This window comes from Trichosurus vulpecula, chromosome 6, assembly GCF_011100635.1.
Source record: "Trichosurus vulpecula isolate mTriVul1 chromosome 6, mTriVul1.pri, whole genome shotgun sequence".
NCBI classification, from domain to species: domain Eukaryota; kingdom Metazoa; phylum Chordata; class Mammalia; order Diprotodontia; family Phalangeridae; genus Trichosurus; species Trichosurus vulpecula.
In genome coordinates this window covers 133,346,343-133,364,455 of record NC_050578.1, presented here as the reverse complement: position 1 = coordinate 133,364,455, position 18,113 = coordinate 133,346,343, and the positions used below count along the sequence as shown (strand labels likewise).

Sequence of the window (18,113 nt, the reverse complement as noted above, 5' to 3'; positions counted from 1 at the left end):
GGATTGAGTGCCAGACTCGGAGTCAGGGAGACATGAGTTCTAGTCTTGTTTCAAACACTTTCTAGCCGTGTGACTGACAGATCTTGGACAAGATACTTAACCTCTCTTGACCTCAGTCTCCTTATCTGTCACACTACTGATAATAATAGCCCCTACCTTCCAGGGCATTGTGAAGATCAAATGGGATATTATGTGTAAAGTAAACAAAAATCCTTTACTTGAAGAAGTATGTAAATGTTAGGTATCATTATTAACACACTGGAGACTAAAGGATTGGGGTGTAAATTTGGCAGTTCCACTGCCACTGTTTTGCTCCATTTTCTGTCTATTTGTTGTCCCACCCACTTCATTTCTGAATGGTCTTGGGATAAAAGAGATCAGTTGAATCTTAGAGCCAAGTTGTCAGCAAACTCATTTTCACTTTCAGTGATTTTCACTCTTTCCTGAGGGTCTACTACTTATAACCAACACTCTCAACAGTGTTTTACAAATGAGGTTTTATCCTTATTGGTATTGTTCTTGGCTCACCATCTCTCCACTTGGCAAAGAGATCAAATGCTGGCCAAGGTGGTTTCTGGATTATTTGGGACTTTTTATGGTATTGCTCTCTGCGAATTAGGTTATTGTAAGAAATACAGAAATGAATTTTTACCTTTTTCCATTTCTCTCAAGAAGATCAGTATTGAAGTAGTTCAGTTCTTCAAATGGTACATCGATTCATTTGTCTTTGGACAATGATCTCTCTTACTGATAATCTAAAAATTATATGATTTTTAGCTTCTCCCTTTACAGCCATATACCAATCAATCAACAAAGACTTATTAACCACTTGTTAAGTGCAAGGCATTGTGCTATATACTAGGGATTTTTAAAAAGCAAAAACTATCCCTGCCCTCAAGAAGCTCACATTATAATGGAGAAACTACATATATATATGCACATATATATATACACATATATATATTCACATATAGTTATACTGTTTTATATATAGTCATATATGGTTATATATATATATATATATATATATATATAAAATAAAATTCCTCCACTGTAACGTGAGATAGATATATGTACTTGCATATACATAGTCGTATATGTGTATAAAAACACATATATATTAAAGTGTATGTATGTATATATGTACTTGCATATACATAGTCATATATAAGTGTGTGTGTGTATGTGTGTGTGTGTGTGTGTGTGTGTGTGTGTGCCTGTATATCTGCAGGTTTTATACAGACTAAGTGAAAAATTATCTCAGAGAGAGTCACTAAGTGTCATAGTCACTACAAGAGGCCATATAGGACTGTGAGTCTTTTTATTTTCTTTGTTTCAAGGGTTGTCATAGTTGTCTATGGTCAACCCACTGGTGATAACCCTTTCCATACCAACAAAGGTTGTTGGGTTTTCTGAATTTTTTTTCTATTAACAAGCATTTGCTTTTTCTCTCTCCTACATCTCCTTCTCCTCATTAAAAAAAAAAGAAGAAAAACAAAATCTTTTTTAAAAAAATAAATATGAATAGTCAAGCAATACTAATTCCCACACTAGCCAGGTCCAAAAATGTATGATTTATTCTACATCTTGAATCCATTCCCTCTCTGTCAGAAGGCGTCTTTGTTAGGTCCTCTGGCCATTGTGTTGATCAGAGTTCTTAAGCCTTTCCAAGTTGTCTGTATTTATAATATTGCAGTTATTACATGAATTGTTATCCTGGTTCTGCTCAATTCATTCTGCATTAGCTCATACAAGTCTTCCCAGATTTCTCTGAAATTATTCAAAATAAAAACAAAATTGATCCCCCCTTCCCACTCTTCAGCTACCTTTTGTACATTATCTTCCCCACCCATTCCCATTAGAATGTAACCTACTTGAAGGCAAGGACTGTCTTTCTTTTTTGATTCTATATGTATTTCCATTGTTTAGCACAATGCCTGGCATAAAATAATGCTCAATAAATACTTGCTTCCTCCTCCTTCCTGCCTTTGTTCCATCTGGGGAAACAGAAAAAGTCAAGAATCTCAAGGAAAATAGTGAGAAAAAGTAGGAAAGAAGAGGGCCTAATAGTATCAGATTTCAAATTTCACTACAAAGCAGTAATCATAAAATGATTTGGTACCAGTTTAAAAAAAGAGCTGACCAGTGAAACAAAGTAGTATGACACACAGAAGCAACCTTACTTAATAGCCTGATGTTTCATTAAAACTACAAGGTTGGTTTTGGAAAAGCACACTCAGAGTTCACCACGGCCGGACGTAAGACTTTCCCACACTGTAGAACCCACCAGTGCTCATGTTACCCTGGTGTACCATGATCAAACAACAGAGAAGGGCTTTTATAGAGGACTAAAAGAAAACACATTTAAAAATCCCTCTTAAGCCTGTGGATCAGGTTTATGTTTCTCCATGTCCCTCATAAGGATACTATAATTCACTAATCCACCAAGTAACTTTTTTTTGAACTATAGAAAGCTGTGACCTGTTTAACCAACCTCTCCCCTTCAATCCCCAATCCAAAAAGCTGCTTCTGAGACCAGTCAAGAGGAGAGAAATTAAAGAAACTATTTTCTTTTCAAAGAGAGTAGGAAAGATGTCATTGTTTTAAGATAAACAAGCAGATAATTGGGAAGGGCAGTTCAGATAAAGAGCAGATGGGAGAGTTCTCAGCACCAGGATGGGATTGGCACATGCCTGAACTTTCCTGTTGCTACTCTTAGAATTCAAGTTCTCAATGAGGAACCATTAAGAAAGAAAGAAACTATGTTGATTGGCTTTTAACGAATCCATATTTGGATCTTTAGAAAAATGGTGCCACATTCTGTCAGACACTGGATGGGATCAAAGAGATTTGTGATTCCACCGGTATAAGGAGATACTGCTGAGGAATTTAGTTTCACAGCCAATATGTGACCACTCTCTCTCCTGTGAGTTTTCTGTAATCCTGCTTTCTTTCTTCTGCTTAGATTTGCCTCCTATCTGTCGGAACACTCCTTCTCAGTCACCTTTGCTGGCTCTGCCTCCTGATTATGCCCATTGGTTAGCATCCTCCATTACTCTGTCCTGGGCCCCTTTCTCTTTTCCTTCTACATCACTTGGCTATCCCATGGATTCAATGACCAGTTTTACATAGGTCATTCTCAGATGTCTTTATTCAGCCCTGAGGTCTCCTGACCTTCATTCTTGCAGTCTTTTTGAATGCAAACTGGAAGACCAATGGACATCTCAAGTTTATCATGTCCAAAACAGAATTCATTGTCTTTCCCCAAAAATCCTCCCCCTTCCCCCTACTTCCCTATTACCACCATTCTTCTGGTCACTCAGGCCCCCCAGCATCACTCATACCCACTCCATATATCCAGTCTGCAGTCAAGTCTTGTCATCTCTACCTTCTCAATATTTTTGTGTCCCCTTCTCGCTTGCTCGTCTCTCCTATTAGAAGGTAAGCTTTTTGAGGCATGTAAGTTACAAAATGGTGGACTAGATATTTTCTCCAGTCCCCACTAACTTTGCAAAAAAAACTCAAAAGAAGAATTGTAAGCGAGAAAAAGATCAATTACAGCTGACTCCATAGAACAAGAAAGAGAGAACCCCAAGACGGTAACAACTTTGTGAATTAATACTGGAGAGTGCTAACCCTTAGCACATTCACTCAGCCCTATTTCCCCACCATCTTCCATACTTTGTGAGGAAGCACAAACCAGTCTGGAGGGTTTTATCTGGGACTCACACGGGGATTCTGGCCCTGCTACAGATAATCTGATGGCCCACCCCACATCATTGCCATCACCAGCAAACATTGCCTCTGTTCCAATAAATGAAAAGGAAGAAGGAATTGGAGAGGATTGTAGGATCAGGATTCTTTCTGTCTGGGGCATCTCCTAAATTAGAGAGCCTCAAGCCTTCAGAGATTTTGCCCAGAACACTCAGGCTGCCCTCTCTTAAATCTGTAAAAAGCAGCAAAAGCTGATTCATCCCAGCCACAGTAGGAAAGAATCTAACAGTCAGAGACAGAACTGAGACAAGAAAACATTATGAACAGTTGCACTGGACCTGAAGAAAAGGAGACTGAAATCTGGATGGGGTTGGTCCAATCTCTCTAGAAACTAATTAGGGCCAGAATCAAAACCAGTGAAAAGTCAATTTCCCAACATGGGAGGAGGTTGAAGCAGCTTTTCAGTCCATCTCAAGAGGCAACCCACTATCAAAGACCAAGAAGTAAAAAAGTGAATATAAGAGAAGATAAGGAGGAAAGGCCAAAATCACCAAAGATTTCAAGAGGCATAAAATCTGATTTAAAACCTAGGACAAAAGGAACTAAGAGGCACAGTGGATAGAGTGCTGGACCTGGAGTCAGGAAGACCTAAGTTCCAATTCAGCCTCAAATACTTACTAGTTATGTGACCCATGACAAGTCACTTGACACTGTTTGCCTCAGTTTCCTCGTCTGTAAATTGAGCTGGAGAAATGGCAAACCACTCCAGTATCTTTGCCAAGAAAACCCCAAATGGGGTCACAAAGAGTTGGACACTATTGAACAACAACAGCACAGAAGCAGAAAAATCAGCAGATATAGTACTATGATTGGAAGGAAGTATAAGTGCTAAATACTAAAAAAATTACAAAATCCTCTAAATATTACGTGAAGAAGGAAATTTAATCAATGCCTGATGAAACATAGGACTGTATGGAATCCCCAATAGGATAGAAAACAATAAAAAGATGTTGTAGCATGGTTAGAAAGAGAAACTTAAAAATAAATAAAAGAATTATGTGAAAAGACAACAAATGTCAAAACTTATAGCCTTCCTAGCAGAAGTAAGCAGCAGAACAGAAACATTTGAATCCACAATAATGAGTCTCTCCAAAGAAGTGAAAGAACAAGAGATTTGGACAACTAATATAGGAAGCAAAGTACAAACAGGGAGAAGGGGATAATATTCAAAAGAACATGGGATCTCTAGACAAGCAAAAGCCATTGACCTCAGAGAGAGACAGAGACAATTTAAGACTCATTGGTCTCCCAGAAGAAAAGGACAAATTTAAAAACTTAAATGTCGTAATAGATGAAATAATACAAGAAAACTGTCCAGGATTTCTATATGCATAAAACAAAGCACCAATTGAAAGAATCCAGAGATTGCTTTCAGAAAAAAAAAGCCCCACATTTAAATCTCCAAGACCATGGTGGTTAAATTTAACAAATATACTGACAAACAGTGAATTCTATAAAAAGCCAAGAAAAGAGCTTTCATTTGATAAGTCTTTATAAAGGAAAGGAAATTTAAAATGACTATTCTGCAACCACTAGAAACCATAAAAAGAAGGGAATATTATATTCCTAAAGCCAAAGTGGCATACCCTGAAAATATGAAACTAATCATCAGTGAAAATATGAATATTCAATGAAAGAGGCATTCCTGGGGGGTAGGGGGAAAACAGATCTGAGAAGAAAACAGATCTGAGAAGAATGTTTGACTTGCAAACATTCCCAAAAAATGGAAAGACAAGACAGGCAAATAAACAAATATGTACGTAGGTAGGTAAATAAATGAATGGCTGGATAGATAGATAATAGAGGAAGGAAGGGAGGGAGGAAGGAAGGAAGGAAAGATGGAAGGAGGGGAAGAAGGAAAGAAAGAAGGAAAAAGAAAAAAGAAAAACTTTAGTTGTGAGTTAAAAAAGGATCATCAAGAGATGTTTTAAGTACACAAGGAGATAAAGATATAAGAAAAATCTACAGAAATAGAAGTAACAGTGGAAGAAGATGCCTGAATTGTCATAGACTAAACCCAATAACCCCCTTCATACATGAGCAGTGTATTTTATAAGTCAAAATTGATCTATAAATGGGAAAAGGGAAAGAGGAGGATAAAGAAGAATTATGATGTGCCCTAATTGGGCCCATGCATAAGAAAATTAAGGGGGGAAATGTCTCTCAGGAAGAAAAGAGCCTATAGGAATTTGGGAGAAGTGGTAGAAAGTAGGAATTAAAATGAGACAGGGAGAGGGGGAAGGGAGAAGTGTCAAGTCAACTAGAGAAGCCTACTGATGAGCACTCCAGGAAGGAAGATGTGTATGTCAGCGATGGGACATAAGAACCTTGTGTGGTTTTAATCCGGAGGGAATTTGGTGCACAGGAAAACTACTTGCTCTGAGCGTTGTGCTTCCACAGATGACATCCTGCCTCAGTAAGAGGAAAGTTGTATCTCCTGGGGGCCAACCAACAACTGGGATGGTGGGAGTACATGGACCCATATATAAGATCCCACGGCAAATAGAAAGTAGACTGACTGTGAGCACGACAGTGGACAGAATTGGACCAGACTATGTGGGACACAGGCTAATTTCCATCTTGGGGCCGCACTCGTATCCTCATTACTTCACTCTTGAATCGATGCTCTTAAGAATAAGACACCAAAAAAGAGGGGTAGGGGCAATGGTGCAAGATCTTTGAAGGCAATAAGTAGATATTAGTTAGAAGAGGGAGGTCAGACACGCTGCTTCGGGTGATTTAATTCAAAGAGGAAAACAAAGGGCTTCAAGAAGGAATAAATAAGTACCTAGATTGTGAATCAAGGAATAAATATTCCAAATAAACAGAAAGAGACTTGATAAAGGGAACAAGGTAAAGAAACTCTTCTTAAAAAAAGTCATAGAAAAATTTTTTAAAACTAACAAACAAAAGAATTTGGAAGGGAGGAGGAGATTTTGAACTAATCACTTAAATGAGAGGTGAAAAATCAGGAGGAAAGAATGGAAGAATAAGAAATTAATCAATTAATTAAAGCTCCAAACTTAGGAAAAGGTTTGACAAATGGAAGATAGGGTTGAGGGGGGAAAAGAGACCATGTAGAAATAGGGTTGTAATAAAATAGATTAAACAAAACCAATCACAATCATGAGTGATATTGTAAAGCACTCCATAAACCTTCTAGGCTGTGTAAATGCCAGGTAATACTAGCACATATATGCTCAGACCTCTTAAAGTATATGATGCAAATTTCACTACCCTTTATATGCCCAGCCCAGTTCTTAATTCAACTCTCAAACATTGCTTTATACTCTATGTTAGGACCAGGGTTCTTCTGTTTCTCTGAATAGGGAATAACTTTCCCCACTTTCCATAACAGGGTTAGTTTTCTTTAAAAGGCAACAAAGCATCCCAGGATATGACTGGCCCCTCTTTTCTTGATACAACTTTCTGGTCACCTAAAGGTATAAAAAGTCCCACCCATGTGGAGCTAGGGTCCCTCCAATTTGGTGAATTTCTGAAGACTATATGAGTCACCACGTTCCTCACCCCATTCTTCCCTGCTGACCTGTCATATTTCCATGTGGAGAAGAGAGGGGCCTTGTTTTTAGAAGCCAAATGCCACTGTATAATTGGTGAATATCCTTGCTACGTTAGAGCATATTAACCTCCTTTGGTTAACTGCTCGATCACCCATGAGTGCCTCATTTGATCCCAACATCAATCCTGAAGGAGGATTGGCCCACCCCCAACACTCCCAGATACAAACTCAAAGTGGGGTGCCCTCAGTGTCTTCCCTGTCCTTTTGCTCAGACAGGGCTCCCTCCACTAAATGTTGGGCTTTCACTTTCTCAAAATTGCTATAAAACTATCTTCGGGTTTTTAAGCCAAACCTGGTCATTTAGCACTAAAAAAAAAAAATGATTTCCAGAATGTAATCTGCCACTCAAGGTCTCAGCCCAAAAATAACTTTACATTTATATACTCTGTGTATGCATAATGGAATTCACAGGAGCTTGGTACATCTCCCAAGGGACAGGGAATAAAATGAGACTAAGCTTAAAGCAAAGTGTTTGCGAAATAAACCTCCCCTTACCTTCACTCCTGATTCTGGACCTCCAACCTCTCAGGCCAAGGTTTTAAAACACCAGGTCAGTTTTCCATTACACACTTGAGCAAACACTTGACTGAAATCTACATCCATCCTGTCTCCAGCCATCAGAAGATCTGGCCTGAAGATTGGCTCTTCCACTTACACTCTCAGACAAAGTAACATCTGTGGGACCCTGGACAAGTTATAGGGTTGTGGAGCTAAAGCTGGAGGAGCCCTCAGAGCACAACCCCCTGTTTCATAGATGATATCACGGAGTGAGATAGTCATTAGCCCAAGGTAACACATTTATTTCATCTAAGCCCACAACCTGTTGTTTTGGCCAGAAACCCTGAGGGTCTTCCACTCCCAGACTGTTTTTTTTTTCATTCTTTGCTTTATTTCTTACCTAGCCTTAATCACTGAATGAGCGTTGCTTCAGTCAAACTGCTAAAGACCTTAGCTTAAAAAGGCCAAGGCCTCCCACTGCATCTGGGGCCATCACCAATCGTCTTGATCTATTTCTTGCCACTGGACCCAAATGGCTCCTGAGGAGAGAGTGAGCCCTCCCTCACTTAAATCCAATTGACTTCCAAGTCATGGCATCACCTCCCTGATGTCATGGTCCTCTTTGAGAACAAAGCACAGGCCCAAAGGGAGTCCTAGGGTGGCTCTCTTTGTACCAGGGAGGTGGGCGGATCCATAGACATGGATCAAGATTCATAGTGGCACGGTGGAAACTAAGGAAATCCTGTGAATTATTTTGTTGTTGCATAATCATAACTCTGTCCCTGCTTCTAACAGAGGGAGGCCACCCTGGGGGGCAGAGTGGTTAGCTGGAACCACTCTCTAGGGGTTTCCTCTACCTTTGTCTTAACACAGACACAAAAAGGAATGCTTCCCAAGAGATCATCATCTGGTGTTGGGAAAACCCCTGAATCTCTGTTTAAATGTGTGGCAACAGTAGCAGCCTTGTTTTATATCCACAGGTACCAAGTAAAACTTAAACATTCCAGAGATAGCATGATTGCCTGATCCCATTTTAACTATTTTTCTCTCTCTCTTAAAATAGGAGAGATTTGTCATGTTCATATTTTAAGGCCTCTAAATGCTGCTGTCCTGCAGCAATGCTGTCAAAGAGACTGATGCAGCAGATGGATAATCAAGCCTGGAGTCAGGAAGACCTGAGTTCAAATGCGGCCTCAAACATTTACTAGCTGTGTGACCCTGGGCAAGTCACTTAACTTCTGCCTGCTCAGTTTCCTCAATTATAAAATGGGGATAATAATAGCACCCACCTCGAAGGGTTGTTGTGAAGATCAGACGAGCTAATATTTGTAAAGCACAGCACCCAGTATCAGGTAGGCGCTTAATAAATGCTTATTCCTTCTTCAAAGTGCAAGTGTAACCATGCCACCTCCCTTTCCCCCACTCAGTGAGTTCCTGTGGCTCCCTATCACCTGCAGGATCAAATATAACATCCTCTGTGTGGCATTTGAAGTCCTTTGTAATCTAGTCCTGCCCCCCATACCTTTCTGGTCTTCTTATACCTTACTCCTCCATCTACACACTCTGTGATCAACGGCACTGGCCGCCTTGCTGATCCTAAAAAAGGACGCTCCCTCTCTCCACTCCAATGCCTTTCCCCGGCTATCTCCCATGCCTGGAATGTTCTCTTTCCTTATTCCCATCCATCCAAGCCCATTCCCACCCCTACTGAAAGGGCTTCCTTAAGGTACCGTTAAAAGCCCACCTCCTACAGGAAGCCTTTGCCAATCTCCCTTGTTTATACTTAGTTATTCACATGGTGTCTCCGCCATTAGATTGTTAGCTCAAGACCAAAGAATGTCTTATACAAGGATTTAACATAGTGCTTGGAATATCTTAGGCATTTAATAAGTGTTGACTGATTGATTAACTGGCAGATAACCTCTTGGGCTCCTGATAAGATACCAATGTTAGACAGTAAGCTCCTTGAGAGCAGGGAATGTCTTTCCCCTCTTTTGGTGTACGCTGCATTTAGCACAGTGCCTGGCACATAGCAGGCACTTAATAAATGTTGATTTGAGTGATTGATTGATAAATGGTCTTTTATCAGTCCACATACACGTATCAAACTATTCTGTTTGCACAATTCAAAACATTTCACTTTATGTCAATTTTTTCCTCAAAAGTGAAAACAAAATCAAACTGATGATTTCTTTTTGTGCATTGTGGATAGAGAGCCAGCCTCCAAGTCAGAAATACCTGGGTTCAAGCCCTGTCTCTGACATATACGATGTGACCCTGGGCAAGTCACTTATCTTGCCAGAGCCCCACACAATTCTGTAAGACTGTAAGTACTAATGAGTATTAATAAGTAGAGGGTACTTCCTTACCCTGAGTTCAGTAAATCAATGAAATCCTAAATCAGCAGGGAAAACAATAAAGAAAAAACCTTGAAAACTGAAAGGGTTGGAGTACCCTCTAGTGACAGACTCCATATGACAACCCTTTGTCTAGTTCAAGCTCAAGAGTCACGTTTGCTTCTAAAACAACTGAATCTCTGTTCTCTTTCAGTGTCTTTGTTACCTATGAAACCTCCCCAGACAAAGCTCCCAGCCCTCCAGACCCCATCCAATCACTAGAGGCCTCCTTGCTTCTTCTAGCCCAAAGCTGAAAGGAACATGCCTACTTTACAAAGAGTTTGTAGACTGAATCTGAAAGAAACCTTAACTATCATGCAAGGAAACTGAGACTCAGGGCATAGAAGAGACTTGTCTACAGTTGCAGTGCTAGTATTTGAACCCAGGTCCTCAGATTCCAAATGATCTTTGCAAACCAAGCTAAACATTGCACGCATTAAAACATCAAATAAATGTAAGTTCTTACTCTAGAAATACTAAGGAAGGCAGTTTTCATGGTGTGAAACCATCCCCTGATCCGTCACTTCATCCTAACAGAGCAGCCTCCCTGGAACCCACTCTGACTTGTTGTTTGGGCATTTTTTCAGTTATGTCTGACTCCCCGTGACTCCATTTGGGGTTTTCTTGGCCAAGACACTGGAGCGTCATTTCCTTCTACAATTCATTTTACAGATGAGGAAACTGAGGCATACAGAGTTAAGTGACTTACCCAGGGTCTCACAGCTAGTGTCTGAGTCCAGATTTGAACTCGGGAGTTTTCCTGACTCCAGGCCTGGCACTCTATCCACCGAGATACCTAGCTGCCCACTCTAACTTATCCATACATAAATAGATCTGTGATCTCATCTATTCAGATATTCCATCCAATGCAACAGCTCAAAATCCATCCATGCCTGCCCATCCCATGTAATTCTTGTCCTTTGTCCTCTGGTAATGCGTGATCAGTCGGGAGCTGGAGTGTCTCATGTGAAGAACAGCAAGAAGGCCAGTGCCATCAGATGACAGAAGATACAGAGGGGAGGGAGTTGTAAAAGGATTGCAAAAGTAAAAAGAGGTCAGGTTGTGAAAGGTATTAAATGCCTACAGAAGATTTTTGCATTTGATCCTGGAGGTAAAAGGGAGCCTGGGGCTTAACGACTAGGGAGGTTACACGGTTAGGTCTGTGCTTTAAGAAGATCACTGATCATTATTGAATAGCATTTGTAAAACCTGCTTGTTCCCTAATTGTACTCTCATCGAGGGTGCCTTTGATTCATGTACAGATGACGCTCACATAGATTTTTGTCTAGGTGGAAGCGTGGGCATATGGGTAAGTAGCTGTTGATTTTTCAGTTGCCTTTTTGCATTAAAGATTTTTTTCCCCATAACTTTGCTATCTTCCTCTCCTTCTGATAACTTGCATATCGATTCTTTAGTGCTCTAACGGTCGTTTCTCCTCTATCAAGAATCTCCTCTATACATGCTTAATACAGTCCAGTGGTTTTTCCCATCTTTACTCTCCATAGTGACAGTTCTACCTCCCCTATAAGCATAAGCATTGAGGGTCCTAGTATAGTAATTCCCCTGTCCTTGATAGATAAAACTATCTGTTACAGTCATCTTTACAGATCTTTTCCATTTTTTTTCAATCTGTCATAATCCTTAAATGTCCTTGGGATAATTTTGCTTAGTTGGGTATCTTGCCAAGTTTTCTCTAAAGTAGTTTTACCATCTACTGCTTCTCTCTGCTTTATGGGTTGATACTGCCCATAACTGTAGATCTTGTCATAATTTACAAATGAGTTTATACTCTAAATAACTTGTGTTTAGCTGGTATCTTTCTCTGCTTGGCAAGCATGTCAAATGTTCACTGATGCAGATGCCTTCTGGGATTCTGTGGTCTTCTCTTTGTGGCAATAAATATATACTGGTTAAATTTCTATGTAAAATTATTGAAGTTGTTGCTGGCATCATTTCTTTTGTCCCTTTCCCATTTCTCATTGTTGTTTAAGTAATTCAGGATTGAGTTGTTCCATTTGTACAGGATGTGTTTTTCTCATTTATTATTCTTTCTTTTTACTAACTCTGATCTCTGCCCTAATTTGGCAATCTAATTGTAAACAGATAGCAAGGACAATGTGGAAGAATTAGCAGTGTGTTTGATTAAAAGTATGAAAACTAAGTGAAATGAACAAGCATTCATTCATTTATTGAGATGGGGTGAAAAATTCATCTCAGCGACTAAGTACTTTGCAACAAGAGAAAATTAATCAAAATCTCTGAGGAAGGTCTTCATATCTGAATTAATTTTTCAAGGCACTCTGAAATTACAATGAAGGAATTCTAAGAACTTCCAGAAGAGCTCAGAAAAACAAATCAAACAATTAAGTGAATGAATGAAATAAGAACAGAAATTAGAGCTTTTAAGAATCATATAAATAAGTCAAACCAAGGACTAGAGAATTTAGAACAAAAGGCAGAGATACTCTCCATAAACAACAGATTCTCTGAAGAAGAAGAAGACGAAGAAGAAGAAGAAGAAGAAGAAGAAGAAGAAGAAGAAGAATAAGAAGAAGAAGAAGAATAAGAAGAAGAAGAAGGTGAAAGGAGCAAGACAGAAATTATATACAAAAGAAAAAATAATGGAATAAAATATTTAAAAACAAAACTGGAAGAATGTCTGAGAACTCTAAAAACCAGAGTGAGGAATTTAAAGACAGGTGTAAAAGGATACTATAAGACTTAAAGGCATTCCCAAAAATGTGAAAAAAAATATAATACAATAATATAACAACAATAAAAGTAAACCCAAGGAGCTCAGAATAGAACAGGGTTATGAGAGAGAGACCAGAAGCCGGGGGGAGCAACCTGGCTTCACCTTAGTAGAAGTGCCATGGAGGATGTATGGGAACGAGCTTCTCAAGGCCAACTTAGAAAATGTGGTACTGGAGCTTCCCCAGAACCTTCCAAAGATTCCAAAGATGCAACTCAACATGGAAGTACCTGTAGCCATAATGGCTTTTGTTTTCTTTGAATGGCTCAGCTTGCCTCATTGAGCCTCTGGACACTGTGGCTTGCTCTTCCGGGGCAGGAGGCCCGGGGAGCATGCCGGGAGGCAGACGGCTTCCTGTGTGGGGAGTCATGGGGCTGGCTGAGGGGAGGTGTTAGCTCCAGAACCTGGTCTACCCTAGGGGGAGGAGCCACTCAGGAACCAATCGGCCCTGGTCATTTGGGCGGAGCTTGATGATGTCAGAAACCCTATAAGAGGGGAGAGGACAGCTTGAAGATTCTTCCTCTCTTTCCTTTTCCGGTTGGAGCCAGAGGCAGTTACAACGACCGTTACAGAGGCAGTTACGACCGTTACATCGTCAGTTTCAGTTGCAGCTTCAGTTTCAGAAACAGACACAGCTGAGGCAGGAGCTGCCAGCAGCAGAGCTGATCTACGGGAGGAAGCTGAACAAAGACTTCAGTCCAGTGGGTAATCTTATTACCATCAAGGGGGAAACATGATTTTGCTTTACGCAATCATGTTTCTCTGTAGCCTCCTGGTTACTCTTTCAAGGCGTACCTATTGGGCCTGGAAGATTATGACCAACATATCAAAATGGGGCTTCTGGTTCATGGGTTGGTTACTGTGGAGCCTAAATAAATGTTTTGATTCTTCTGCCTTCTACTTTGAGAGTTTCTTCTATCCGGCGATTCCGAACCTTTCAGACATGTTTATGATCTTCTTTGAGATTATAAACTCGGCCCTCCTGATACATTTGGCGTCACGAACAGGATCGCTAGGTATAAGATCTCTATTTAGAAGCAGAACAATTCCAGAGGAAGAGATAAATATCCCAGGATGGGAGGATCCATTTTATTCCTCCCTAGCAAAAGAATTGGCTAAAAAAGCTGGACCCTGTGAAAACTGGGAACCAAGGCTACGGAGAGGAGATCCTAGGGATTTAGAAAAGTGTTTACGAGAAGTTGGGATTCAGTCAGGGGCATCACTATCTAGGCAAAGCTGGATAGTGTTATCAGCCTACCGGCTAGTATACGAAAGATTGAGATTAAGTGAAAGACATGGGGGCACTCCTACCCCACAGGAAGAAGGGAAATCTCAGATAGCAGAAGACCAAACTGACTCAAATGAGAACTTTTCTATTAATGTGGCTAAGAGCAACAGGAGACCAAAAAAGCCCAGAGTGCATTTCAACCCAGCCCAGAAAGAGCCGGCTGAGGCACAAAACACTACTGGGGTTCAGGATGTGCCTCACACAGAGAATAGGAGATGGTTAAATGATCAGACAAGGGCTCGACCCATACAAAGGAGGAAGACAGAAACCCGAGGTGAAGATTCAGTTACAAGGGAAATTCAGGAAGATTTCTCACCGCAAGAGGTCACAGATATTTTGAGTAGATTCAGCCAAAGAATAGGAGAACCATTGATATCTTGGATGGTAAGACTCAGTGATCAAGGGGCCGGTGGAATATCAGTAGATGGGACAGACTGCATGAGATTCATAGGTATCAGCCATGATCCTCTAGTTCAACAAGCTTTTAGGGAACATCATCAGCAAGGAGATGGTGATAGCAGGACTACTCTGTTGGCATTAGCCGCTGTGGGATGCAATAAGAGATATGATACTGATTCTATGTGGCCCACTGAGCACAGACCCTGGTATTCACTTAGAGATTGTATCATGAGACTAAAGGAGGAGGTAATGAAGACTGCCATTATGATAGGAACTGCAGACAAATATTACAATGATCCAATGGGACTGTCTCATAGGAATTTAATAATTAGGACAGCTCCCCCTGCTTATAAACAACTAATTTTGAATTTATTACTTGGAGAAGTAGGGAGCCGTCTTACAACAGTGATAAATAAGATTTTACAGTTATATGACTTAGGTGACTGGGGAAGGGATAGATCTCCTCGAGAGAGAAGGGTGAATAACCAGCAAACTTGGCGCCAAAGGAGAGTAACAAGGAAAGAAATGTTTACTACTTTATTGAGAGCAGGGGTAGGTTTTGAAATGATAGATGGAATTCCAACTAATGAATTATACAGAATGTATAGAGGACTTGATAACACGAGAAATAGGGAAATAAGAACTGCTCCTGCAAGCCTACAAGCCACTCAGACTGAAGGTGACCTTGTGTGATCAACGGATGAAAACTTGTACATTTGGGGAAAGGCTGGGAGGACAATCTTAGTCTATATCTAGGGTGGGATCCTCTTGGCTTCCTGATTATGTTCCTTTTGAAAAGAAACATTTCCCACCTGAGTTTGGCTCTGATGTTGGATCTTTGCATAACTAAAATCTCAACCAAACTTGAGATGATTTTATTTGAAGAATTATAGTCCATACTTGTCTATTCTTTTTGTCCTTTGTTTTGGCTAACCTTGTTGCTAGTTTTGTTTCCTTCAGGCTTAAGCACCCTGCACTTTCCGGTGACTGCCTAAGCATGTAGCATTCTTGGAATTCCTGCCAGCTCGTTAAAGAAATGACCTCTGGAATGGGACTTTTTGGGGGCAGGGCCATCTCTACATCCAATTTCAGCATGAAGAAGCTATGGAAAATGAGACCTTCACCCCTCACCCCAAGATTTTGAGCCCCAATCGTTCAAGGGGGGTGGAAATGATGATAGTGTTCTGTTTACTTATTTTGTGTTATCCTTGCTGTGTTGTTTTATTGTTATGATATTATTGATCCTATGTAATGGATACAAGGATTTAGGGGTGGACATTTGAATTATTAATAATTATTTTGGGGATGATTGATTGAAGAGATTATCTTGCTGGGACCTAGGGGTGGATCGCATTTGAATCGTTAAACCAATGTTTAGGAATGTCACCAAATGATATGTTTTGCTTTATAATGAATGATATGTTTTAGTTTCCTTTGTAATTGAATCACAATGTATGTTCTAGGATACATGGCTGATTAGATTATGTATCCTATAACAAGGGGTGGAATGTAGCCATAATGGCTTTTGTTTTCTTTGAATGGCTCAGCTTGCCTCATTGAGCCTCTGGACACTGTGGCTTGCTCTTCCGGGGCAGGAGGCCCGGGGAGCATGCCGGGAGGCAGACGGCTTCCTGTGTGGGGAGTCATGGGGCTGGCTGAGGGGAGGTGTTAGCTCCAGAACCTGGTCTACCCTAGGGGGAGGAGCCAACTCAGGAACCAATCGGCCCTGGTCATTTGGGCGGAGCTTGATGATGTCAGAAACCCTATAAGAGGGGAGAGGACAGCTTGAAGATTCTTCCTCTCTTTCCTTTTCCGGTTGGAGCCAGAGGCAGTTACAACGACCGTTACAGAGGCAGTTACGACCGTTACATCGTCAGTTTCAGTTGCAGCTTCAGTTTCAGAAACAGACACAGCTGAGGCAGGAGCTGCCAGCAGCAGAGCTGATCTACGGGAGGAAGCTGAACAAAGACTTCAGTCCAGTGGGTAATCTTATTACCATCAAGGGGGAAACATGATTTTGCTTTACGCAATCATGTTTCTCTGTAGCCTCCTGGTTACTCTTTCAAGGCGTACCTATTGGGCCTGGAAGATTATGACCAACATATCAAAATGGGGCTTCTGGTTCATGGGTTGGTTACTGTGGAGCCTAAATAAATGTTTTGATTCTTCTGCCTTCTACTTTGAGAGTTTCTTCTATCCGGCGATTCCGAACCTTTCAGACATGTTTATGATCTTCTTTGAGATTATAAACTCGGCCCTCCTGATACAGTACCTTAAGCTTCAAGATGATGAAATTATCCTTTTATTGACTGCTGACTTGGTAAAATTTTCAAAGTAAATGGCCTGTCCTCTGTGTTCTCTTTTCTTTCCATCTGTTGAGCATAGCAAGAGTTTTCAAGCTTCCCTATGGAGGGATGGAGGCAGGGCTGGTATCCTTCCTCCCAAAAAAACACATGGGAGCCAGATCATATGTGTGGGCTTGGGTGAGTCTAAGCCTGGGGGCTTTGGCTCCCATTCCTGCCTTATTTCTTTGCCTGATAATAAATAACTAAAAATCATCAATCAAATGACTAAGACAGAGACTGAGAGAGAAAAGGAAAGAGAAATACAGAAAGAGAGGAAGAGAGTGAGAGAAATTTCTGGTCTTAGAAGTCAACTTGTGAATTAGAATGGTCCTTCTTCAGTCAATAGAAGGGGGGCTCTCCTCTATATATCCCCTATAGAACTTCTTGGGGAAAAAGAAGAACACCAAGCAAGGAATGACCCCAAGCTTTGGTCTGCTTCAACAGAAGAACCTGGAACGAATTATTTGGACAGTGTAAAAGGTGTATTCATTGGTCCCACAAACTGAATGTATCCTGATGTTTCAAGTGTCAACATCCCAGAAGAATTTGAGAATGGTTATAAGTGCTACTTGTTTTAAGGGGTTTTTTCTGCCAATGAATGCTTGGAGGTCTTGCATGCACTAATGATTTCTTTTGTGCAATGAAATTAAATAGGTGTCTCATTTCTGATTCATATTGTCCATTGAGTACCTTTCAGCTCCTCCCATTGGAGAGATCTTAGGCATGAGCCAAACCTAAGCCTTAACTAATTCTCCCAGGTCTCCCAGGGGGTGAGGCAGTGCTCTAAAGAGCTAAAGAAACAATGGGACAAGAGACCTATTTTTTTAGATGGTCAGGCTCCCCAGGGACTGAACCCAGTCCAAACTGCATGGATCCAGAAAGGGTCCCTTTTGTGAAGAAAGAAAGGGTGCACAGCACTCCAGCTCCCTTGGCCCAGTGTGGTTCTGGTTACATCAGCAAAACAAACAGCAGGGACCAAGTGCTGACATAAAAGAGGAGCTAGAGTTTTATGTGCATATAACCCTTCGCCAGATGGCCTGCCAATCAGTGAGGATTGACAGAGAGACTGAGGATGTCAGAA

At 40.8% G+C, this 18,113-nt stretch overlaps 1 protein-coding gene across 1 annotated transcript; it reads left to right on the top strand.

The window, feature by feature from the left end:
- The first annotated feature begins 13,589 nt into the window (after positions 1 to 13,589).
- LOC118853055 lies at positions 13,590 to 16,864 on the top strand. Its single transcript, XM_036762914.1, has 2 exons — positions 13,590 to 15,376; positions 15,573 to 16,864. The coding sequence occupies exons 1-2, from the start codon at positions 13,734 to 13,736 to the stop codon at positions 15,688 to 15,690; spliced, it is 1,761 nt and encodes a 586-aa protein (XP_036618809.1). The 5' UTR covers positions 13,590 to 13,733; the 3' UTR covers positions 15,691 to 16,864.
- The last annotated feature ends 1,249 nt before the right edge of the window (positions 16,865 to 18,113 follow it).

What these genes read in the sequence shown, in the direction of transcription:
- LOC118853055 (XM_036762914.1), top strand. Translation starts at nt 13,734, where the DNA reads ATGATTTTGCTTTACGCAATCATGTTTCTCTGTAGCCTCCTGGTTACT. An exon ending in CAGACTGAAGGTGACCTTGT is followed by an intron (nt 15,377 to 15,572) that starts GTGATCAACGGA and finishes TTTTATTTGAAG; the next exon opens with AATTATAGTCCATACTTGTC.